Source organism: Leiobunum rupestre, chromosome 8, assembly GCF_980474605.1.
Source record: "Leiobunum rupestre chromosome 8, qqLeiRupe1.1.hap1, whole genome shotgun sequence".
NCBI lineage: Eukaryota > Metazoa > Arthropoda > Arachnida > Opiliones > Sclerosomatidae > Leiobunum > Leiobunum rupestre.
Window position 1 is genome coordinate 55,561,751 of NC_143391.1, and position 26,446 is coordinate 55,588,196.

At 33.5% G+C, this 26,446-nt stretch overlaps 1 protein-coding gene across 2 annotated transcripts in view; it reads left to right on the forward strand.

Annotated features, from left to right (window-relative positions):
- Positions 1-26,446, forward strand: part of LOC149933745 (queuine/queuosine transporter SLC35F2-like) — a 164,982-nt gene that overhangs the window by 126,664 nt on the left and 11,872 nt on the right. For both annotated transcript variants that reach the window (XM_090155360.1, XM_090155361.1), the window contains exons 2-4: positions 11,789-11,898; positions 18,490-18,683; positions 23,895-24,054. In XM_090155360.1, the coding sequence (XP_090011486.1) occupies positions 11,789-11,898; positions 18,490-18,683; positions 23,895-24,054 (464 nt within the window). The remainder of the gene's footprint in view (positions 1-11,788; positions 11,899-18,489; positions 18,684-23,894; positions 24,055-26,446) is intronic.

Below are 26,446 nucleotides of genomic sequence, written 5' to 3' on the forward strand. Positions count from 1 at the left end.
TCTTTCTTCGAGCGCGTGTTATTGTCGCGAATAATTTAGATTTATTTTAGCGTAACATAATTCCTCAGAAGTATGCCGAAAAGGATGTTCTACAGTGAAACCCTGTTCATCAGATATGACCTATATTTTGCCGTTTATTCCCATTCGACCGAAATAATTTTAAAATGTAGCCCAATTGGCGGGGTGATTTGGTATTTTATTTATAAGGTATTTATTATCGAAGATCCATGTTTAGGTTAGGTTAGGTTAGGTTAGGGTAGAGTTGGTTAAGTTTACTATTTCAGTTTTGGTTCAGTTACTTTTCTTGACTAGGTGAAGATAAAAATATAATTCATGCTCATTCCATTTTATTTTCAAATAAATGCATAGTACAAAGATATTAAAATGGCATAGCTAAATTCATAGCTAAAAGCGTTCGGTCGAATGGGACACATAAAAACCGCACGTTTCGGCGGAATTCGGTCGAATGGGACACCTCAAAAAGCGCCTTCGGTCGAATGGGACTAAAGCATATTTTGCTGCCTCCAATTATTGACGAAGGAAGCGACCTTTATAAATTCGAAACGGAAATTTACAATGGCTATTTTGAAAACGCTCAATTTCTCGCGTCGTTCTGGATTTCACAATCTGTAGTTTCCATGGTAACCTTTTCAATTTGAAAATTTTCCATTATCATTTCCACGTGATACAAGTTATCATTGTTATACAAAGACATACTTCTCAGATATTATATTGCATATGACCTTACTCATAAAAGCCGTGTCGAATGACGAAAGAGCAACCTTCCATGATTCAACTTTTCTTCCCGTTAACAATTTAAAGGTGTAGACGTTTACCAAAAATTTATCTCTAAATTGCTATTTTAAGGAACGAAACGTTCTTTTATTTTTGGAGCATAATGCTTTTCGTTAATATATTCAGAATAAGGGGTGGCTGGGGTCGAAGAAGAGCTTTTGTCTCTCAGGGTCGAATCTTCGTTCTGTTCGCCTGAGCCCGGCACCACCGTGGATGAGGTAATAAATATTAATGACTTTTAGTAGTGCCGAATGCGGAGAAATGAATATTGAAGAGTTTTGCGCTTTGGCAGAGCCGCTTTCTGGCCTGCTGCGACGAACGATCTCTTGTTTTAGGAACAGAGGATATTCACTCGCGTTTTACATAATAATGCATTCATCGTTGCTGGCTGGCACGTTCTCTTTTAAGCTTTCTAGCACCAATCGATTTTTAAAACTTGCTTGGCTGTTCGCTTTTCAACGTGGAAAACTACAGGCCAATTCGCCAATTCGCCAATTATGACAGTGAAACCAACATTTAGAACGAAGCTCCACCTACAAAAATGTTCTATAGATTTTCTGTCAAATTTCATAGAAGTCTGTAGAAATATTAAGTATTTTGCCTCTTTGGCCTAAGGTGGTGCTTTGGGTATAAGCCTAGCTGATTATTATAATTAACTACTATCTTTTAACATTCCTAAAGGGCATTTTTAAATACCTGGAAATCTTTTCTTCTTCAAAGGCTATAGAAAAATTATTCAAAATCTATAGAAATGTTGGTAATTGTTTTTTATATAATTGAGATGGTAGAACAATAGAAATTATATAGAAAATTTACGTAGGGGTCTTAAACGTTAAAGTTTATTGTTTATAAATATAGTCAATAACACCGATAAATAAACCAAAAATTTATTTATTTCTACTCAGGGAGAATTAATATGTCGATATTATTTTTAGCGTTTCTCCAATTCCACCCTTTTCCGCCCCCGGTATGCTCCTCCACTTTACCAAAATCAAATAACACTGCAATCTCATTGGTTCTTAAAAATTACGTTTCTCGACGCGATTAACGCTGCGGCGAGGACGCAAAAAATAAGACCGCCTCCTTTTTTTCTTGAAACCCCTTTAAGCTGTGGTTAATTTTTCACCCAGACAATAGTTGCGGTAATTTTTGGTTGATTTTTAATTTTTTTGTAGATCCCGACCTTGAAATGTTTGAAATTTACGGTTGATAAGTTATCAGATTATCATGTCTAACCGAATATGTTAATTACAATCCATTGTCATGATAAACTGAATTTTCTTGGTTTGACATTCACTTTATAAACGCAATTAGTTTCTTTAATTTTTTTTCTTTATTTAATTTTTCAAAAGCTCTCTTAAGACCTTTTCACACGAGCCAACTTTTCAAATCAAAATGCTGAGTCAGCAAAAATGGATCAGTGATCCATTTTTTTCTCGCGTACTTTTTTGGTGGATCAACTCATCGAACTTTTATTCACACGAACCAACTAGTTTACTCAACTCAAAGTTGACTCATCTAGTTGGATCAAAAAGTTGGCTCGTGTGAATAGACCTTAAGACAGCCAAACATCCATAAAGTCTAGTCCTTTTTTTGGTTTTTCTCGCTGTCGCTTTTGAAAGTCTTGTAATAATGTAGTATTCAGGGACGTACTTTGGGGGGGGGGGGAGAGGCTCCCCCCAAACCTTTGTAGAGTTGGCAAATCGAGGTGGCAAAATGAAAATTATGAACCATGTTAGTTAATTAAAAAACTCCTAAATCGATAGTAAACAAATCATTTAGAATTTCCCAGCAATTTACTTCCCTAAAGTCATTAACTATGTTTGAGATTTCTATGTAGTTGCTTCTCCTTGTGTATAACTTACAAGACCGGATTTCTATGCTTGGCACCTAGTGTGTCGGAACTTTAGTTCAGCCTTGTAGTAAAAGGTTTTTAAATGGTCATTTTTCCTACAGCACCTTATAAAATTCAAAGGCAGATAGATAGACGCGTGATAGAGAATATCGGTTGTTCGTTATATCTGTGTTAATTTTCTACGTTAAATTAGGCAATCTGTATAAAATTTATAAAAATACATAGTTTTAATTTCTATAGGAGATGTTACAGTTTTTTTTACTTCGGGTAAATTAGGTAAGTCGTGAATATTATAGTGATATTCTTTAGGAAAGTGAAAATTTTCAAGCCAATATTCCAGAGGTTGCGTTGGGTAAAGATAACGTGTGATACAGTGTCGGTTGTTTTTACGTTAATATTTCAGTAATACGTTTTTGAATTGTTTGTTATATTTGGGTATGAATAATTCCAGTTATTCAAAGCAGTTTAGTTAAACAACAACTAGTATTCGTCAGGATGAAATGTATCTATTTTTTACTACAGCGAGATACACGACGAGAAAATAGTAAGAGGGTTTGATGGGATTTATAAATTGCTGTAGCATCGTTCAATCTCTTTTTTCTTTTTCGTTTATCTCGCTTTATATATAAAGAGAGTACGCAAATGCTTCACTCACTATAACTAGACGCCGAACCGTTTTCGCCATTGAATTGGGAATAGTACCGCTAGAATGACATAGGCGCGTTCGGTAGTCGTGGTTTCGCGAAACAAATTCTGAAATTTCTAGTCGGCGCACTCAGCCGTCAACTCTATCATTATACCGGTGGCGCCATCTATAACTTTCAAAGGGCATAAGTACTACTAATTCAATTGTATAGTATATAGTTCCCGCCGCTAACAGCGGATGGCGCCACCGATTATAATTTTAATAAAACATTTAAATTGAAATCTACCGGAACAATCCAAACTTAGACGACTTGACAAACTTTGTTTTTTACTTGGAAAATTTCACATACCTCCCCCCCCCCCCCCCAAACGTACTCTCTTCGGTACGCCCCTGGACGTATTGTTAATTCCTGAATCAGTTCGTTATCAGTTTCAAAAGATTATGCAAATATGTTAAGGAGTTGTAGACTGTGAGTTAAGTATGCCTGTTTTTTTCCCATTTTCCTACGATGAGTTATAAGAGCTTCAAAGAGCTTCAAAGTGTGGCCTACTAGCCCCTGGAAGTAGGCTGCAACAAGCGCAAAACCAAGCAGCAGGGTAATGCTAACATTAAGGTTTCGTTTCGTGTGATAGGTAAAAAAGGACTTTGTAAATAAATCGAGCTAACAAGCGTAAAAAAGTAAACTTAACCAATATTTTAAGTCCCTGCTGCATGGTTTTTTACCTACACTTTGGCGCTCTTTTAACTAATCGTAGGAAAATAGTGGGAAAAAAGGCATACTTCTCAAATCACCCCCTACAGCTCCTTAAAATTTAGCATAATTTTTTTAAACACCCTACCAAAATCTTATAATACAAATATTATAAAATATATTGGCATCTAAATATAAAGAAATTATGAAAACAAATTTAGAAAATCCTTAAAATGGCCAGATAAAAAATAAATCGCAGAACCAGCGGCAAGTTCGGAAAAGAGGCAACTTGGTCTGCGCGTGCCTCCCGCGTTCACTTTCGTCATTCAAAAAGCAATCCTTCAAGGAGGGTCGCCCTCTACCGACCAGAAAGAGAGTCAGGGAAAGCATTGTTTTATTTCGCTCCATATTTCTTTTCTTTCAGATACCGCCCGTTCTCTTACTTGAGGGCTCGCTCATTCAGGAACAAACGAAAACCATTTCCAAATTCTGAAGATTGTTTTGATATTTTAAAAATTAAGGAGTTTTTATATTTGTTAATTTTTCCCTGGATTTGTGGATTTTTTAAAAATCCATCAATTCTATTTTAATGGCCTAAGATATATATTTTGCAAGGTTTTATTAAACATAATAAAACGTTATGTTGTTCAACAATTGTGAAATTTTAAACCCTTTTAAAACTTTTTATTGAAATTGATGAATTTGTAGATTTTATTTCGGTGAAATGTTTGGATTTCTTTTTCACTCTTTAATTTAAAAATAAAATCGAAGTCGGAGTCTTTGCTGGATTTTCTTTTGTGGACTTTTTCGAAAAGTTGCTGGATTTGTAATTTTTACATATACTTCGTAGATTTACGAAAATTTCCGCAATTTAAAAAAAAATCAAAACCAAAGTGGGATTTTTTTGTAGATTTTGGGGTATTTCGGTGGAACTTTCCGGTACGAGATTTTTCTAAATGTCCGACCCCCGCCGACGAGAGAGAGAGAGCGTCGACTGTTCCTTCAATACTTTCTTCCCATATTCTCTCTGATGTCTCTCCGGGATTTCTTCCGTCTGTAGTTTGATTTATTCTCATTCCTTTGAACCCGCCCGGACTCGCAAATGCCTACACCTATACTTTTAAAAGCGCCCCTCCTAACGACGATAGAGTTCCCCAACTTCTTTCGGTGTATCGCGGTAAAAAGAACTGTATGCCGATAAAGGGGAATCTTTTATGGCTGGTGTTACTATTGATTCATCAACATTCACGCGCGATACTTTTAGAATATGTCACATTATAAGTAAAAACACAGCTTTATAATAATACTTTGTGGCAGCTAGGTAGCATGTTTGCGGTAGGAAATTCATTTCGCGCAAACTGAAGCGAGATCTACCTTAATTTTATAATATATATATATACCTTAATTTTATAATATATATACCTTAAATTTATAATATATATCTACCTTAAATTTATAATATATATCTACCTTAAATTTATAATATATATCTACCTTAATTTTATAATATATATATACCTTAAATTTATAATATATGTACCTTAAATTTATAATATATGTACCTTAAATTTATAATATATATCTACCTTAAATTTTTAATATTTATCTACCTTAAAGTTATCATATATCTACCTTAAATTTATCATATATATCTACCTTTAATTTTTAATATATATCTACCTTAAATTTATGATATATATCTACCTTACATTTATAATATATATCTACCTGAAATTTATGATATAAATCTAAGAATATACTTATGATATAAATCTAAGAATATACTTATAATGTAAATCTAATAATATACTTATTAATGCCTTGTGGGAATTATTATTTTAAGGCAATCCTTGGTCATCATGTTCTTATTCCTCATGAGTTGGTGTAAAAAGTAAGGTCACCGATGTGCCCTTTAACCGCGGCGGGAGACGTGCGTTTGACGAAACCAATGAATTGCCGGTCTGGTTTGATTTCATTTATTGACAACGAGCTAAAAATCATCTCCAAGGATAAATAAATCCACACACACTAGGAAGAATTAACGCTAGCAATCTTCTTCGTAGAAGAAATATATCAAATTAATAATATTATTTAAATTAAAAATAATCGAAAATCTTTAAAATTTGCTATTTAAAATTACATCTAAAATTTATAAAATAATAATTTGCATAAAACAATTTTAATTTTTCCATTACTGCACGAGCTTTTTGACTAGTTCTAAAATTGCCTTGAGTTAAGTGAACAAAAAGAATTTATTATATGATATTCCAAAAATATTTTCTGTATTTTAACGCTCTCTGGTGGTTACTGTACAAAGCACTATCCAATGGCGCTATGATAAAATAAGTGTTTTATTTATTACCAAAATCCATTCTTTATATTGTTCATTTAGAATTGTCCGAAACTGCAATATCTCACCAAAATAATGATATTATAAAAAAGAAATTTAATAATATAAATTTATTGAATCTCGTATATTTTAAAATGAACGTTTTTATTTATTATTTTAGAAGCACGGGCTTATTTTTCCCCCGGGGAACCGATAACAAATTCCAGATTCTTCTCAATATTAAGCGTTTATTTTAAAACGGAAATCTTTTACCCCCCCAAAAAGAATTTTTTTTCTTTGGAGATGTCTGTATAACGAAAATAAAAGAATGAGAATTTTAAAAAGGGTCGAATCGAACTTCCCAGATGGGTCCGTCGACTTCCTTTGCACCCTCATAGAGGTCGCTCTTTTAACCCAATTTAAGGGCGGGATCGGACGAGTACGCCGAAGAGAGAAATAAAATAAAAATTCGCGAAGAAATATAAATCGTTTCGCAAAATAGCGAATAAAGTCCCCCAGTTCCGACGCGGGCCACTACGCGGCGCTTTCTCTCCATATATAAAGATTTCCCGTGTTGTGACATAAGTCTATTACATCCATCGTATGAAGTATGTCGCGTCTCTTGGGATGCGAAAGTGTTCGTCTTCGAAATGAATCTTTTACCTTCGTGTCGTTTTCTTTTCCGCGACTTTAGCGCCCCCTCGTTTTTGTTTTAGGCGAGACGATTTATCCCAATTTCTTTCCGCAGCGCCGGAAAGATGGTTCCATCCTGAACAATCTGAATTTGCAGAAGCAACGAGAAAATCGCTTTTAGAGTCTTTCGATAAATCCTTTCGCTTATTCTGGAACTACACTTTTTTCATAAATCAAACTATTTGTCTGTTCCGCGAGTTATAATTACTCTACCGCGCCCAAACTCATCCTCAAAAACAGGACCCCCAAGAGGTCCTTTAACTCCTATAAAATCCCATATTTTCAAAAATGTCCTATAACATCCTATATTTTTAGTAAAATCCCCCAAAAGTCCTATAAAATCCTATTATTTTGATATTTTGCCCGTTTCAAATCAAACCACACAGTTAAATTGCTATTTATTTAGCTATTGAATAAATTCCTATACCAAGTCATTCTAGTCTATACTTTTGTTATTGTTAACATGGTTAGCTACTAGTATATGTTTGTGATAAAATGGTTAAGTAGTTTCTATATTTTAAGTGAAAATCAAAGATTTATTTCTCTAAATATAGATTTTGTTTTTAAATACTTAAAGTTAGAAAATTAAAAAGCATATAAAAATAATTTTGTAAAAATAGTCCTATAAAGTACTATATTTTTAGAAATGTAATCCTTTTTTTCCTATAAAAAAATTAAGATTTGAGTGGGGACCCTGAAGTAAACGGATGCAATCGAAATTGGTCGTCTCTTTAAGTCATAGTCCGGGTTGGGAAGAAAAACGGGTTTATAATAAAACCCAAAAACCGTTTTTTGGGTTTAAACCGGGTTTTTTTGGTTTAATTCAGATTTATTTTAAACACTACTTTATTTTACTTTTAATCTATTTTTAGCTTTGGTTTAACCGTGCATATTAATTTTAAGTTTCAGTTTAGTTTCATTTTTGATTTTGTATAAATGCAGGGTGACCAGGAAAATGCTTCGAAAATTTTATAGACAAAATAGGAAATCTTGAAATGAAGGGGGAAGAATACAGTTAAAGCCTCTTTTTCGTTCAAGCTGAGCGTTTCTGTTTTAACAATTACATAATTTAATTATATTTTTCTTATTAGGCTGAACCTTCCTCTAGTGCTTAAAATATTTTGATAATTCTAATATTAATAGTTAACGAGATATAAGGTCCTAACTAAAGGGTAGTTTGGGTGCTTGCCCAACTTGTTTAGCTCCGGGGGTCCGAATTAAAACGTAATAACTTCATTACTTTTAAATTTAAAATTGTAAAATTTATTTTAATCACTAAACAAGAGGCTGTTCTACACTTAAATATTAATTTTATAAGTTAAAATACAAAATTAAAAGAGTTCAGCTTGAAATAGCGCGAAAGTAGACAATGGCCACTGTAGTCTTCCCCCTTAAAGAAAAATATAGGAAAAACCATAAGCAAAAATAAAGATTCTTATCAAAAATCAGTAGCTGAAATAAAGTTAAATATAGGATGAAGAAGGGTACACGACGATGGAATGTTTTCGGATTTTTTACTACATAAGAAAACCTAAGGAATTTATAGGAAGGTATTGAAAATATAGGAAATGCAGTCAGCTTGTAAATGATTTAGAAATGTAATCATTTCGGTAAAAAAATTCACAAAAATTATGGAATAATTTTAAGTTAATTAAAAAAAAACATTTTTTTAAAAACTTAGTTTAAACCAGTTAACCCTGGTCATAGTCATCTGCAAAATGGGGGTATGAGCTCCAATATTTATGGTTGCTCACGAAATTTAACATAGTGTTTAACAGAAGCCAGCAGAGTGACCACTGTTTCTATATTTCGTATTTTACCTATAATTTAACATGATTCTTTTTTCTCATAGAATTTAATTTAATTTCTTATAATTCCTATATTTAACTCCAAAGTCTAAAGAAATTAAAATAGTTGAATTTTTACCCTCAGATATTTTATTTTTTTTTGAAAAAGTCATATTGTTAATCAATAATGTAATATTAAAGATGGTTCGTACTTAAAATAAGTTTATGTTTTCGGTTATCAACTTTATTTTGAAGGTTGTACCCTCTTTAATCAATTTTGAAAACCTTTTTGTATAATGAATAAACTCCTTATCTTATCCCAATTTTCTTCCAATATCTACCTATATTTCACTCATAAGTTTCTTATAATTGCTTTAAAGGGTAATAAAATATTTGGTGTTCACCCTGAGCGAGGACGTGAAAAATAGCTGAAGCAATGCTAGTAAAATGTAGTTAATACTCTCTTTAAAATCAAGTCTCATTCAGGAGCTACACTTTGATCTTCGCGTAACTACAAAGAAGCTTATCATAAAATGAATTAAAAAATATGCCAAATCTACAAATAAATGCGTTACTTACGATAAATTCTTAAAATTAAATTACAGATTACAGTTAAACAATATAGAAAAAAGAAATAAATTAATCTAGCTTTAGTTATCGCGTCAGAACAGAAACAAGCCAAAGGGCAAAATATTTCGAATCTCGTTGCAGTCTTCGCGCGTTCGGCTAATAAGACGAATTTCCAGTTTAATTAAGGAAAATATTCCGCTTTATGAGAAAAAAATCCAAGTGATGTCGTAGTTACTCCGAACTTTCTGGAAGGATTATTAAATTTTACGGCTGTTCGGGGGATCGGGTTTTCCCAGACTTTAATATCGCGTATTTTTGGTAAATGGGGCTTCTCGGCGAAACCTGACCCTACGGTCCGGGCACTAGATATATGCTCGAAAATTTTGCCTCTTAAAACTGCCATACATAAACAGAAAAAAAATGAAGAGCTTTCATCAGCTTAAGTAGATACGGCCATTTATTTTAGAAGAAGGCTCGCGTTTCTTGTGTTTTAGCCAAAAAGAAACCGCTCCGTGAACGATCCAGTATCGTCTTGACTGCCGAAATAGCGGGAAAATAATTTTGCTCTTTCATTTGAATTGCCGGGTACATCTACGTGGAGAGGAGATTCGCGATTTCTATACGAATTCTTTGAGTCTACTGGTTAAGATCATATAATTTTCTTTTATTTAGAAAACAGATATTAATAGTATCTAATACAGGGTTGCCACACGTCAGGGAAAACAGAAAAATCAGGGAAAAGTCAGGGAATTTAAAAATGGGCCTAAAAAGTCAGGGAAATGTCAGGGAATTTTAAGAATTGGTAAAAATTCAGGGAAAAGTCAGGGAATTCAATTTGATCTTGGCACTTTTTGAAGGTAATTTAACTCTAGATCTATAACAAATTCTGTGATTATCAATGATTTCCTTGAATGTTTGGCTAATTTTTTCAACATTACAATAACCTTTTAACTGAAATATAAGTCCATCTAAATTTATTAACTTCTGATAAAAGTGAAATATAAAAAAAAATTGGCCTTAATAAGTCAGGGAAAATCTCTTAAAATGGTCAGGGAAAACAGGGAATAGTCAGGGAATTTGAATCTGAAAATTTTGTGGCAACCCTGTAATATATATTTCCAAAGGTTTGTCTGTCTGTCGGTCTGTGGGCTGATCTCGCCTTAGGCATCCACACTGTTTGCCTTAATTGGACTAAAACCTTTTTTAGGAATTTGGGGCAATACGTAATTCCCTCCGCTCATATCTCTAACCAGGTGTTATACATAGTGTTAAATACAGTGGTTTTCTGGGAATTAACCCACTAAAAGTATCACCGCTTTGGTAGTGTTTTAATATCTCATATCTACTAGAACGCGTTTCGTGAATCTAAAACCACGTACCTCATTATTAAGAAATTATATTTGAATAAATAGCCAAACTATAATGAAAATAAATAATAGCTCGGATATTGTTGTTCATATGTTAATTAAGGGTGCATTAAAAAATGAACACTTAATATGAAACAATAAAGGTTTCAAGTGCGAAAACCTCTTCAGGGCGGGCACGCTTCCTCTAATAGGAGAATTGGGTGTTTCTACTGTCGTTCTAGACTAGCGCCATGAGCGAGAAAAGAGAGAAGCTATGGCGCACCCCCACAAACAAGCAGGGTTCTACTCCCTTTAAAGCGCATCTTCGAACAATTTGGTTTTATTATTAGTAAATAATAAATGTATTTCTTTAGCGTTCGATTAAAATTTAATTAATTTGTATTTTATCTGATTTGTAACGGATTGTGTCGTTCACTTTGGGATTGCTTAAATACTTGCAAATCTTGTCTTGAACTTGAGGATATTTTAACTGTAATAATTATACGAAAACGAAGCTCTGGTTACCCAATTATAATACAATTTTAGCGATACATCAATTCATTTTAAGACAGTTTGAATCAAAATTTGAAATGTAAATTTTGATTTTCAATCTGGGGTTTGAGATGGTCGAAGTTCGCCACCACTCTCCTACGCAATGTAACCCGGCCACCTGAATTGATGGCTTCAAAAGTTGCTTGATGACTTAGACCTAAGCTGGTGCCTTGGGTTTTAGCCTAGCTGATTATTATTGTTATTAATGTTTATAACGTGGTACTCTAAGCAAATCTACGACCGCGCTTTAGTATATTTAGTATTTTCATTCGCTTTACTCTGCGTTACAGACTGCAATTAAATTTTATTAAACTCTGATCACATGCTATTTTTTAAATCAAATTTCCGCCAATTTTGGGAATTCATTTTGGAACAAATCATTTGTTATGTTGATGTTTTGCCTGGACTATGATATATGAAAACACATAATCCAATTTTGCCTTGGTTTTTAGTATTTAAGTCTACGAAAATGCTTAAGATACAATTTTCTGTGTAGTAAACCTCTTTTTCAATTTCATTGGCAGGAATGTCTGGAAGGCGATAATTTTAGGCCAATTCATTTCCGGTTTGCTTTGTGGAACGGGCGTTTCTAGTCAGCTACTTCAAAGCACATACAGAGTCTTCGTACCCACAGGTAAATATGCCACCTTTAACCCTATTTATTGTGGTTTTTCAGCTTTTTCTTGAACGTCTGCGGTTGCACCTACGGCCGCAGCTTTCCAATATTTCCGTTTAATCAAAGTTGCTTACGCCAGCTTAAACCTTAAATAAAACTAACAATTGTCGACATTACTTTTTATTACTATTAACTTTTAATCAATCCAAAAATAAAAGCTAGCAAGGGAATGTTATATCGGTCAAAGCTGTCTGTAATTCTTCGCAAAACACGTCTTGATCGCACGATGATAACAATCTATAAATTCTAGGTAGTTTTTTTTATTGAAATTCCGGCTGATAGTCTCAAGTCGCTTATATGTAGTAAATCGCTGATTTTTGACCACTGAAAGACGGATGCTAACTGGAGCAGTGTTTTAGTCAGGTGGGCATAGTATTTATAACCTGCTAAACTTCTGTACACCGATTACAAGCATGTGAAACTGAGTTCATACATTGATACATTGGTTATGCTAATTCTATAATCAGCAGGGTTGCCACGGTACCTGGAAAACCTGGAATTCCTGGAAAAGTGTATTTCAATATAGGTCTAAAAATCAGGGAAATGTCAGGGAATTTTAAAATTAGTCTAAAAATCAGGAAAATGTCAGGAAATTTACTTTAGGTTGCAAATAGAAAACCTTTACTAAGATTTCGGAAAATGTCCGGAGATGGTCAGGGAAAACCTGGTAACGTCAGGGAATTTGAATGTGAAAAAACTGTGGCAACCCTGATCAGTTACTTAATGACTAAATTATAGTCAAAACAAAAGATAGTACACCGATTACAGTCCCGTGGGATCTCGCCTACTTACCCCCCTGACCAGTCCGCCTTTGGTCAAACACCATCGACATGGCTTCAGAATTATAGTGACTTACATTAGCTTGTAAACGTAAACTTACTTGACCAAATCTAACGTTACCCTAACCCAAGGTTTGCCCAAATGGACGATTTCGATCTTGAAAATGGCCACTTGCAGTGGCGTAGCTGATGGTCGGCAGGGCCCGCGGTGCGGGGGGTTCTCGATATTCGGGGGGGGGCTCGAGATCTGGGGAGGGCCCCGCTAACCATAAAAAAATTTAAAAGGGGGGCCTCACAGAGATTTTGGCGGGGGGGGGGGGCTGTAAGTTCTCAGCTACGCCACTGGCCACGTGACCTTTATAATGTTCTTTAAATATATTATATATTATATAATATATTAATATATAATATGATATGTATAATAATAAATAACAACTGATATTAACAAGACGATTTTGACCTTGAAAAATATTATCTTGACCTTCGAAATGACGATCTTTCGAATTGAAAATGAGGGCACCCTTGCTCTAAACAACACACCATTAAAACCTATATCTAGCAATCGATTCCCAAATATCATAAATTCTTAGGCGGAAAGGGTACTAATTGAGGTAATTCACAGACAAATAAAGTTAGATCTGTTGCTTTAAGTTAGTATTATTTCTTCACACTCTTGCCCTTTCGATTATTCAAAAAAGTTACGCTACTATTGGTGGTTTAAATATTCTTAGCAAATTGTTGTTACTTCAGTAATTATAATAGAATGCAGTTATCGAAACAAGGGTATCGTCCAAGGTCTCTTAAAAATTAAACCCTAATTAATAAGTTATTTCCCGCACAGAGTCATAGTATGATCAAAATGAGTTTTGGAAGATAGTTGATTTAAACCGTGATTTGCTGCGCTGGATTGACACGCAACACTTAGCATGTTGTCAGAATTTATAGCCCGCTGTACCGGTAAAATCAAGAAACCACACCAGTGGAGGCCTATCATCAGAATGCCCTACGCCAGCGTCCACAAGCCCGGACAGGTGACAAAACCAGCATGGGTAGCAGAACCCCACTACTGATGGTCGCACCCTCGACGCAAGCCGCTCAACCCAGCAGAAGGTGCAACAATGGGACGACCAGCCCGCCACTTCGCACACAGCAGTGGGATAGAGAACGGATGCTCTAGCAACTCCGGCCGACACCCCACCTACAAAGGCAGGGAGCCAAGCCCTTTGGAGAGAGCGCCTAAAGGGGAACGGCAGGCACGCAGCAACACTAAGCAGCGGAAAAATAATTTCTTTGGTATTTTGTAGTAAACCAGGTTACACGAAGAAGAAGAAAAATTAATAGACTCTTAAACGCGCCTCCCCAATCGACCGCCATTACCTTACAGTCAACGGGGAGGGTGATTAAAAAACCGGTTTTGGGGGGATGAAATTTCTGCGGTAGAGGGCTTGCTCGTTAGTTGTCTGTACGATAATGGCGGCACCCAGTAAACGTTCTAAAAAGAGTGTATAGACGAAGCTACAACCAGTGTTGGGCATTTTCGTCAAAGAGCCGCTCACGCTCACGTCTTTTTGAACGGTAAATTTTTCGCTCCTCTCTTTCCGCTCCTTTTTTGAGCGGTTAAATTGGCGCTCCTCTCATTTGAGTTTTGCGCTCTATTAAAAAGATATTTTAAAGCTCATTTTCGCTCAGAATAACAAATCCGCTCACAATGAGAGGAGCGGTGCCCAACACTGGCTACAACAATGCTAAAAGGCCTAAAGGATAGCAGTTCAATACTTCTACTTCGTTGTGAGGTATCCAACCATAATAGGAAACAAGTACGTCATCCAGATACCAGTAGTTTTCCTTGATTACCATGTATAAACTAGTAAACCTTTTTCGTAAGCTAGTTTTAAATTCAGTATTGAATCGATCTAGGCTGTAACTATAGTTTGGTCGCGGCGTTTTTACTCTAGTGAAAGGTCAAGTTCTTTCTGGGCGTTCGGAACAAATCCAACGGTATATGATTTAATCAAACTAACGAGAGAACTCAACATAAGGGCGAGCCCGTTATCCATCACTTATCGCGGATGCTAAGTGATCGGAACTACAGCAGCGCCCCGGGTGGATGCTGAGCCTCGGTCGATAGCGCCGCCTGGAATGCATTCTTGTTTTTAATGCCAAATATCGACTTTCTTGTCAACAGTCAGGGTTCAATGAAATTAAGTCGTCGCCGCAGTATGAGCCCCTCTTCCAAATTCACCAATTCGCTTGAAACGTTTCGTTCGAAAATAATGGATGCCTTTCATATAATCTTTAAAGCTTTAGAATTTTTAGATTTTTTTTCTTCGTGTACTGTTAGCATTCTTTGCAATTTCTTGGGAAAATATGTTGTCAAATATTTTTAATAAACATCAAGTAACTAATAACCATGAAGCTATACTTCCCAACCCTCTATAGTTCCAAATGGTCGTGGAAAATGGAGTCTATCATTTATAATTTGTTATTATTATTATTTAGGTAGCTATACAGGGTGTTTCAAAAGGTTATGCAAAAAGTTTAAGGATTTGTAGAGGGTAAGTTGAGAAGTATGAGTGATTTTTCCCCATTTTCCTACGATGAGTTAAAAGAGCGCAAGAGAGCTTCAAAGTGTGGCCTACTAGGCCCTGGAAGTAGGCTGTAATAATCAAGGTGATATTGCTTTTTTTGCTTTAACTAGGGTCGGCATACTTCTCAACTTACCCCTACAACTCCTGGAAATTTTTGAATCCTCCATTTTCGTATTTATTGTGGCGCCATCTACAGCACTAATTATCAATTTTGGATATATAGTTAAATAATCACGTATGAAGTATTTACCTTTTGTGATAACAGAGGTCGCTTTTGTATTGCATTGCGCTTCCGTTGACCGTATTACAAAAGTGAGGTACTTTAAATCGGTACTTAAAAAGTTATTAATCCTTCGCCGTGAATTTTGGATTTCACTTTGAGAAAGGATTTAAAATTTGGAAATTAAATATTGTGGAGACGGTAAATAAACGTAATTAATCGTTTAAAGCAAAGCCTTACGAATTCAATACAATAATTTACAGTCAACGTAGGCTGGTTTAAACCTTGGTTTAAATCATGGTTTAAACAAAGTGATTTTTTTAAACAAAGTGATTTTTTTAAACAACCAATGGTTTTTATAATAATTTGGTTTTTTTAATTAACTAAGAATTATTTCATAATGTTTGTACATTTTTTTACCAAAATGATTGATTATATTTCTAAAAAATGTACAAGGTGACCACATTTCCCATTTTTTCAATACCTTCCTATTCACCCCTTAGGTTTTCTCATGTAGTTTATAATATAGTCGTGTACCCTTCTTCATCCTATATTTTACTTAATTTTATCTACTGTTTTTCGATAAAAATCCTTATTTTTGCTCATGGTTTTTTCCTATATTTTCCTTTAATTCACTTAAAAATTAGCTATTTTTTCAATAACATTTCTTAGGCATTTTCCTGGTCACCCTGCATTTTTACAAAATCAAAAATGAAACTATAACTAAAACTTCGTTTTGGTGAGACTTGTAAGAAACGAAACTAAAACTAAAACTTTGCTCTGGTCACGTGAGACTTGTAATTATACTCTTTTTAATTTTTAATGGATTTGTAATATGAATGCAGGGTGAAACAAAAGCAAAAAATAGATTAAGAGTAAAATAAGCAGTTTTTAATAAAAACCTGACTTAAACCCAAAAATCCTGGTTTAAACCAAATAAACTGGTTTTTTGGGTTTTTGTGAAAAAAAAACGTTTTTTTTTTCCAACACTGTTTACAGTAGAAGTACCAATTTATACGTATTGCGGGAAAATGTCAAAATTATCACTTTAAAGCAAATTTACATCGGTATTTTCTGTGAAACGTCAAAGAAATGTTAAGTTCCTTAAAAAATGGTCTTCAAAAGTAACACGAAAAATTTAAATTAGAGAACCTAAGCAGCTTGCTTTAGAAGTTTGAACGACAACGTCGAGAGTCACGTGATCATTATCCACAATTTCTTTTCGCGTTTGTACTTCGGAGCAGTGTTGCCAGATTGCGGGAAATTTACCATATTGTGGGAATTTTTGGTGTCCATTTTGGCTCTGTGGGAAAAAGGTAATAGTTTTTCTAAAACATTGATTTTGTGGGAATTTTCATGTCTGCGGGTTTTTTTTAATTTGACTTTCAATAGGAAGCCCAAATTATCTAGAGCAGTGTATTTTCGTTAATCTTGGGATTTTATAAATAATCTGCTTATACTACAATCAATCAACCAAAAGGTTTAAAATTTGTAATTTTATTTTAACAAATTAATTTCCCAAATTTTTAAAAAATTATGGAATGTTTTCCGTTGAGCTTTCGTTGGATGCGGGGCTAAATAGAGTGGGAAATTTACTATCCAGCAATGGGAATTTCGACTTTCGAACATTGGCAACGCTGCTTCGAACTCGGACCTTTTTTTAACTTGAGGACGAGGTCGTATTTCTGTCTAGCTAATGTGACACGTGGTGTGATATCTACAGCATTTAAATAAAAATACTGAATATTACAATTTTCCTGATCAACAAACCGAGAGATAATTAATAGGTTATTCCAATTTTTAGAAATCGTAAATACTGGTTTTATTTGAAATGCTTCTAAGCCTTGTATAATTTAGGCGAAATCGGAGACACATTTAAAGTAAAACAGGGTACACGAACATCAATGTTTGTGTTTAGACAATGCTCAAAGCCATGCATAAAGCGCATTTTAGTATTGGTTAAACACATTTTTATTTTCATCATGTACCCGGGCTTTGCAAATATTTCTTAAATGTGTTAAAATTCGATCATAACTGTACATGTTTACTATAGCAAATTTTAAATTTTAAAGAAATATATTTCACGAACGTCTAGATACTCAAGACGTTTTCGTCCAAACTTCTAGAGCGTTCTGCTTAACCTATCTACTAATTACAATTTTTATGTTGTTTAAAAGTTCTTCAACTGCTGGCGCCATCTAGTAAGTCTAGTATTTTAAAACTGTACCTTTGATGACGTTCGTCCTGTGAATGAATATACGTTATTTTCAAACGAGTTTTGTTTAATTTCAATTTTTTTTTCTACTGAAATAGGTTATAGTAGCACTTCTTTCAATAGATGTCGCTAGCGTCGAAATAAAAAAGGTTGTACTTATATTTACATTTCGCGTTGATTTTATCGTTTGTAAATTGGTCGAAAACATAAAATACAGCAATTTTAAACAATATTTTAACATGATATACATAATTTACGTTATAGTTAATTAAATAAGGTATAAGTTTTCTAACTATACAACTCTACAATGGCTCTCTGACTACGTTATCATTTGGCACCTTTTCAATTTAGCTTCCTTTGCCATAAATAGATGGCACCACGCTCTCCAGTAAAGTCGCTTTTTTTCGAAGAATCCAATAGATTCATGGCCATCTCTAATAACACGGACCTTTTCATAAAACAGGTGGCAATCATTGAGCCGCCACTTGCTTTAAGACTTGTAACTTCACAAGTTCCCGCGGATTGGAAGAAAACATAGTGCGAGCAAAATTAACTTTATAGCGAGTTTTAAATACATTTAACACGGAAAATGTTAAGTTATTTAGTACATATTCAATGAAATGCAATTTAAACATATCCTTGGTTCGTTGGGAGTTTTATTATTTTCATAATTAAGTGTTCTATTTTTATCTGTTTATCATTCATCAGTTTTAAAATTCTAATTTCAAATTCGTTTTCTATTCGCAGCTCAAAGTTTTCTCAACTACGTTCTTTTGTGTATGGTGTTCACGACGTGGCTGGCCTGTCGCTCGGGTGAGGCAGGACTCATCCCAGTCTTGAGGAAAAGAGGCTGGAAATATTTCTTAATTGCCGTCGTAGATGTAGAAGCCAATTTTCTCATAGTAAAAGCTTACCAATACACAACGTTGACCAGTGTACAGGTAATTTCATTTTTGATTGTTTTTGAGTTGTGTTGGAGATTGTCTTCTTGTGACACCATAGAGTCGTTTTGTGAGCCTCCAGAATACATTTTGGTTCAGGTTAAAAGGGCTTCTGAATTGTAGGCCCCTTTTGCATTTTTACTATTTTACCAACATTAATTGCATTTTATGGGACCAAACAAATTTGGTTGTCGCCCATACAAACGAATTCCCATTCGACCGAATCAGTATATAGCCAATATATTAAGAAAATAGCACCTAGTTGGCGGTGTCCAAATTAACCGAATAATAATAATAATAATAAAAGTGTGTCAAATAAATATTGGGCGTGAATTAAAAAATATTTAGACTCGATCCTGGACAATATAGACTGGGTTAGCCTTATTTGGATGGGTAAGTATGGGTTGGGTTAGATGAGGATATGTCTAGTTTGGGTTAATATCTAAGTTGGCGGAGTGCCATTCAATTCTATAAACTAATAAAAGTGTCTCGTAAATTTACATAAAATCAGCTAAAATAATAGGATTCAGCGGATCCTGAAAGTATGTTGGGTTGACCTAAAATAATTGGTTGAACTTATTGAAATACATTGAAAGAAGTGGGAAATGCAATGGAAAAACTGTGGAAACATTTATTAAAAATCCGCCAAAATTGTAGGATTCGGTCGTGTGAGAATTTGATCGTGTGAGAATTCGATCGTTTGAGAATTCGATCGTGTGAGAATTCGATCGTATGAGAATTAGATCGTATGAGAATTAGATCGTATGAGAATTCGATCGTTTGATAATTAGATCGTATGATAATTAGATCGTATGATAATTCGATCGTTTGAGAATTTGATCGTGTGGGAATTCGATCGTTTGAGAATTTGATCGTGTGGGAATTCGATCGTATGTGAATTAGGTCGTGTGGGAATTCGGTTGTGTGTGAATTAGGTCGTGTGGGAATTCGATAGTGTGTGAATTAGGTCGTGTGTGAATTCGGTCGTGTGTGAATTCGATCGTGTGTGAATTCGATCGTGTGTGAATTAGGTCGTGTGTGAATTAGGTCGTGTGTGAATTCGATCGTGTGTGAATTCGATCGTGTGTGAATTAGGTCGTGTGTGAATTAGGTCGTGTGTGAATTAGGTCGTGTGTGAATTAGGTCGTGTGGGAATTCGGTCGTGTGTGAATTAGGTCGTGTGTGAATTAGGTCGTGTCGGAATTCAATCGTGTGTGAATTAGGTCGTGTGGGAATTCGGTCGTGTGGGAATTAGGTCGTGTGGGAATTCGGTCGTGTGTGAATTAGGTCGTGTGGGAATTCGGTCGTGTGGGAATTAGGTCGTGTCGGAATTCGATCGTGTGTGAATTAGGTCGTGTGGGAATTCGGTCGTGTGGGAATTCGGTCGTGTGGGAATTAGGTCGTGTGGGAATTCGGTCGTGTGGGAATTCGGTCGTATAGGAGACAAGCCATCAGTCGCTTTGTTGGCCCCCAGGATAAATACAGGTATAGGCTAAAATTTCCCCTCAGCTGTGCGATCCAAATATATATCTACTTTAGTCACCAAAGTAAATTAGCAAGAGTTTATTTCCTGGACCCCGTCAAGTCGTTTTGTGACCTTGGCAGTCGAATTGAAAAGGTGACTGTAGTCCGCGTAGCCCCCCCCCCCCCCCCCCACTGACCAGACATCCAATATTTCCTATTTTCCAAATAATTTCAAAATATCCCTGTAAATTCCTTTAATTTAGCACCTTTTTTCCTTATTTTTTATTATTTAAAATTTATGTTTATTTTTCGTTCAAATCGAGGAAATAATTCGCATATCGTTTTAAAGACAGGCCACAGATGGCACCACTAACTACATGAAAATTGTGCTTCTTTTGCTTATAAATTGTTCTGCGCCATTAGTTTTTTGGGATTAAATATGGCACTTGATGATAAAATAAAATATTTTTCCTATATTGTCCTTCACTTTGCCTATTTTTTGTCGTATTATTTTATATGATTTGCCACGCGCCGTTTATATGTAGCCAGTTTAGAGCGCTAGCTCCGGAAAATCCTTGAATATAATTGGCAAGATTTGCAACTAAAACTAGTTGGCGGCTGCAAAGAAAAACGATTGGATGCTTTCCCGTACTAAACGATAATAATGCCCCCGTAAAGTATCAAACATAGTCTTATATTTTAACTTTCCCACCCGAGAAGGACCTTCGAAGATTTCGCAGTTTAAAGTATAAAGTAGGATATTTAATTTATTTTATTGGGATAACTCTGAGGGAACCTTTCTTTCGACCATCTTATGCACAAATTTACAGAGTTATTTAATTTGTCTATATTGCATTTTTTTATATTATGCTTCTTTTCTCTATATTAGTTATTTCTTAATTTCTATATTAGTTCTATTTTTTCTTTCTATATTAGTTATTTCTTAATTTCTATATTAGTGCTATTTTACCCTCTATATTAGTTATTTCTTAATTTCTATATTAAAGCTATTTTTCTTTCTATATTAGTTATTTCTTAATTTCTATATTTGAGATATTTTTCTCTCTATATTAGTTATTTCTTAATTTCTATATTAGTGCTATTTTTCTTTCTATATTAGTGCTATTTTTCTTTCTATATTAGTTATTTCTAAATTTCTATATTAGAGCTATTTTTCTCTCTATATTAGTTATTTCTTAATTTTTATATTAAAGCTATTTTTCTCTCTATATTAGTTATTTCTTAATTTCGATATTAGAGCTATTTTAACCTCTATATTAGTTATTTCTTAATTTTTATATAAAAGCTATTTTTCTTTCAATATTAGTTATTTCTTAATTTCTATATTAAAGCTATTTTTCCTTCTATATTAGTTATTTCTTAAGTTCTATATTAGAGCTATTTTTCTCTCTATATTAGTTATTTCTTAATTTCTATATTTGTGCTATTTTTCTTTCTATATTAATTATTTCTTAATTTCTATATTAGAGCTATTTTTCTTTATTTATTAATTATTTCGTAATTTCTATATAAGAGCTATTTTTCTTTCTTTATTAATTTATATATTACATTATTTTAGTGTTGTTAGTCGGAAAATTTTCCGCGGAAAATGACCGAAATTTTCCGTATTTTTCCGAAAAAAATAAAAAACGTTTTCATTCCATGATTAGTCTAATAAATTGTTTGTAAGTGAAACTTAACTTCTAGACTAGTTTAAACTGATTAACAATGTAACACTTTTATTATTTCGTAGTATGTTTACTGAGATTAGACATTTTATAACGATTAAAAGTTAAAAACGTTAAAACCCCTTAAAAAGTATTTAATGTTTAATTTTTTTTATTTTTCGGATTTGCGAAAACTTTTTCGGAAAATTAACAATACTACATTATTTAATTTTTCCTAGTTTTATTTCTTTTTTTCTATACTAAAATCATTTCTAATGTCCTTAATTTAATTTTTTCTAATGTCTTTTATTTATGTTTTTATTTAATATTCTTAATTTAAGTTTTTTTAATTTCTTTTATTTTTTTATTATCCTGTATTTAAGTTTTTTTAATGTCTTTTATTTATGTTTTTCTAATGTCCATTATTTAAGTTTTTCTAATGTCCATTATTTAAGTTTTTCTAATGTCCATTATTTAAGTTTTTCTAATGTCCATTATTTAAGTTTTTTCATTTCTTTTAAGTTTTTCCTAATGATCTTAATTTAAGTTTTTTCTAAAGTCCTTCATTTAAGTTTTTATAATGTTCTGTTAGTTTTTTCAAATGTCTTTTACTAGATTTTTTTCTTATTTCCTTTACTCGATTTTTTCTTATGTCTTTTAAGTTTTTCTAATGTCCTTTATTTAACCTTTTCTATTTTTTTTTATTTAAGTTTTTTCTAATGACCTCTATTTAAGTTTTTCTAATGTCCTTTATTTAAGTTTTTCTAATGTCCTTTATTTAACCTTTTCCAATGTCCTCTATTTAAGTTTTTCTAATGTCCAGTTTTTTTAGGTTTTTTTTCTAATGTCCTTTAAGTTTTTTTCTAATGTCCTTTAAGTTTTTTTCTAATATCCTCTATTTTTTCTAATGTTCTTTATTTAATGTTTTTCTAAAGACCTCTATTTAAGTTTTTTCTAATGTCCTCTATTTAAGTTTTTTCTAATGTCCTTTATTTAAGTTTCTTATTATGTCTTTTATTTAGGTTTTCTATTGACTTTTATTGGTTTTTCTAATGTCATTTTGGTTTTTCTAATGTCCTCTATTTATTTTCTAATTTTCTTTATTTACTTTTTTCTAATGACCTCTATTTAAGTTTTTTCTAATGTCCTTTATTTTTTTCTAATGTTCTTTATTTACTATTTTTCTAAAGACCTCTATTTAAGTTTTTTCTAATGTCCTCTATTTAGGTTTTTAATCATGTCTTTTATTTAGGTTTTTCTATTGACTTTTATTGGTTTTTCTAATGTCATTTAGGTTTTTCTATTGACTTTTATTGGTTTTTCTAATGTCATTTAAGTTTTTCTATTGACTTTTATTGGTTTTTCTAATGTCATTTAGGTTTTTCTATTGACTTTTATTGGTTTTTCTAATGTCATTTAGGTTTTTCTATTGACTTTTATTGGTTTTTCTAATGTCATTTAGGTTTTTCTATTGACTTTTATTGGTTTTTCTAACGTCATTTAGGTTTTTCTAATGTCCTCTATTTAAGTTTTTTCTAATGTCCTCTATTTAGGTTTTTAATCATGTCTTTTATTTAGGTTTTTCTATTGACTTTTATTGGTTTTTCTAATGTCATTTAGGTTTTTCTATTGACTTTTATTGGTTTTTCTAATGTCATTTAGGTTTTTCTATTGACTTTTATTGGTTTTTCTAATGTCATTTAGGTTTTTCTATTGACTTTTATTGGTTTTCTAATGTCATTTAGGTTTTTCTATTGACTTTTATTGGTTTTTCTAATGTCATTTAGGTTTTTCTAATGTCCTCTATTTAAGTTTTTTCTAATGTCCTTTATTTATGTTTTAGCTAATGACAGTTATTTAAGTTTTATCTAATGACCTCTATTTAAGTTTTTTCTAATGCCCTTTATTTATATTTTTCTAATGTTATTTATTTAAGTTTTATCTAATGTCATTTATTTAAGTTCTATCTAATATCCTTTATTTATGTTTTTCTAATGTCCTTAATTTTTTTTATAGTTTCCTTTATTTAATTTTTTTCTCCTGTTTGGTATAACAGCCTTATCTTTTTTCTATATTTCAGTTATTGGATTGTTTCACGATACCAACTGTACTAGCCTTGTCATGGCTGGTGCTCAAAATTCGTTACAAAATAATTCATATTTTGGGCGTTGGAGTCGCCCTAGTCGGAGTGGGATGCCTCATTTGGGCGGACACTATCGACGAAAAATCCGGCCAAGAAGGTAATTACCTCGATACAACGACATCAAATAACGAAGACTTAAAAAGAGGCAACAAATGGTTTGGAAAATAATCTTTTTCGAGGCCGTTCGGTCTTTCGATCGAAAACGCTGCTTATATCGGATTAGTATAGTAGTTAATGAGAGTTTGTCGCAAAGTAAGAAAGGGAAACGAAGGGGGGTCGGAAAATGCGTCATCAAAATCGAGGTACTCCAGCGCCGCCGAGTGAGGGGTTTTAGAACGTATGTCTACGGGCGAGTAAATCGAAGAGAGATAATCGCGCCAGACTATAGACTAAATATAAAGTTGCTAGTACTATTCCAACAAGTAGGTTATGTAGTCTATAGTGTGACTAGGTCTCACTAGAAATGTTAATAGGCGCGAAGGTACAGCTGACACACTTTTGGGTCTTACGCTACTTTTGCTAATGGGGAAAATGCTAGAAGATAATATATTTTTGTTGGTGGCAGAATGACTGTTATGGTACCTTGATTGGCGGTAAATACCATCCAAATTCCGAAATAAGTGCATTCAGAAGTTTCGAAATGAAGCGCGCGTGTTATATATTTGTACATTTTATTTTCCGAATCATTAACTCGTCTTTAGATCGGAGAAGTAACGTAATTTTTGCTATTGAGATGACTTTCAATAGGCCTTGGCCTTAAATAAAATAACTGTGAAGGCGATTCATCGTCCTTGTTACCTAGATTCCTAGAAGTTTCACACAGTGACAAGTTTGTTTGCGGCGTATACTTCTTTATTAGTCCCTTCAAAATAATTTGAAACAAGAGGCGATTCAATAAAACACACTATCCTTCCCCTTCCCTTGTTTGCGTGATCACTAGACGAAATATTATCGTTTTGCTAGTTTATCAGATTTGAATGGCTAGCCAAAGAAACCAACTTCAATCCATACTCAAAAAGGGTTCGTACCCGACCTGGAAAACGTGGAAAAGTCAGGGAATTTGAAAATGTTTCCAAAAGGTCAGGGAAAAGTCAGGAAATTTCAAAATGTTTCCAAATTAAGGGAGGGAAAAGTCAGGGAATTTGAAAAGGTTTCCAAAAGGTCAGGGAAAAGTCAGGGAATTTCAAAATGTTTCCAAATTAAGGGAGGGAAAGGTCAGGGAATTTGAAAAGGTTTCCAAAAGGTCAGGGAAAAGTCAGGGAATTTCAAAATGGTTCAGAAAAGTAAGGGAATTTTAAAATGACCCCAAATAATTTTTTTAAAGATGTACATAATAAATATTTTTCAAGATTTTACCTCGAACCATTCGTATTTTCTACAAAAATGGTCAGGGACAATTTGGAAATTTGGTCAGGGAAAACCTGGAAATGTCAGGGAATGAAATTCTGGAAATTTTGTACGAACCCTGTCAACCCAAACTAACAATGAGATTACCCGATGTGTTTATTCGTTCAAGCTCGGGTGGTAAGTAAACTTTCTTGTAACTTGAAAATCCTCAAAAGGATGGACAACAATCGGCCGAAAATGTGTTTGGCAACTTTAAACCTGATTTTCTCTACGGAAATTAACGTGCACTTACTTACTCAAATTTCATCAAATTAACCCAAACTTACCGAATTAATGTGTATTTACCACAAATTACCGAATTTACACATGTTCTGAATTCTGTTTCTTATTAATTGAACATTGAAATTTTTAAATAATCAATTCGATTTCCCCATGGTAATTTCCTTAGAGAAAGTCAGGTTTAAAATTGTCAAAAACATTTTCGTTTGCCATGGCCACCCTTTAAGGGATTTTCAAGTTACACGGAATTCTACCTACCACCCGAGTTTGAACGAATTCGGAGATAAACCCTTCGGGTAATCTCCTTTATATCAACAAAGATCGACTTTAACTTTAGGGATGTATGTTTTCTTAAGACTGGTTTCCATTTTGTCATGAAATAAGACGACCGTGAACGCAAATCAATCCATTTTCGGCTTTGGACAACCAACCCTTATTTGTGGTACAGTTTGAATACCCTATATTTATATCACATATTAACGAAATTCGGTATCGATTTTGTGGAACTATTGAAGGGACTATTTTTTTAAGAAACACGCCACTTCCTAATTTAAATACATCCGCGTCATGAAAACCTTTAATCGCTTAATTTACAATTTAGTAACGCAATTTTTAGACTTCAGACAATAAATCAGTTTTTAGCTAAGTTTGGTGAGTTTTTTGTGTTGTTCTTTTAAAAAGGGAGGTCTGTTTCGTTGCTGCCGCTTTCGACATTACTCGCTTTTCCTCTCTTCTATCGCTGGTGGATTTTTTGGTCGAGAGGTCGCTAGGTTTGTCCGCAATTTTTTCCGTTTTCTTTCCAATTACTCATCAAACTTATTGTGACTGCCCTTTTTTTCGTGTTTTTGACGCATCATCGCCGT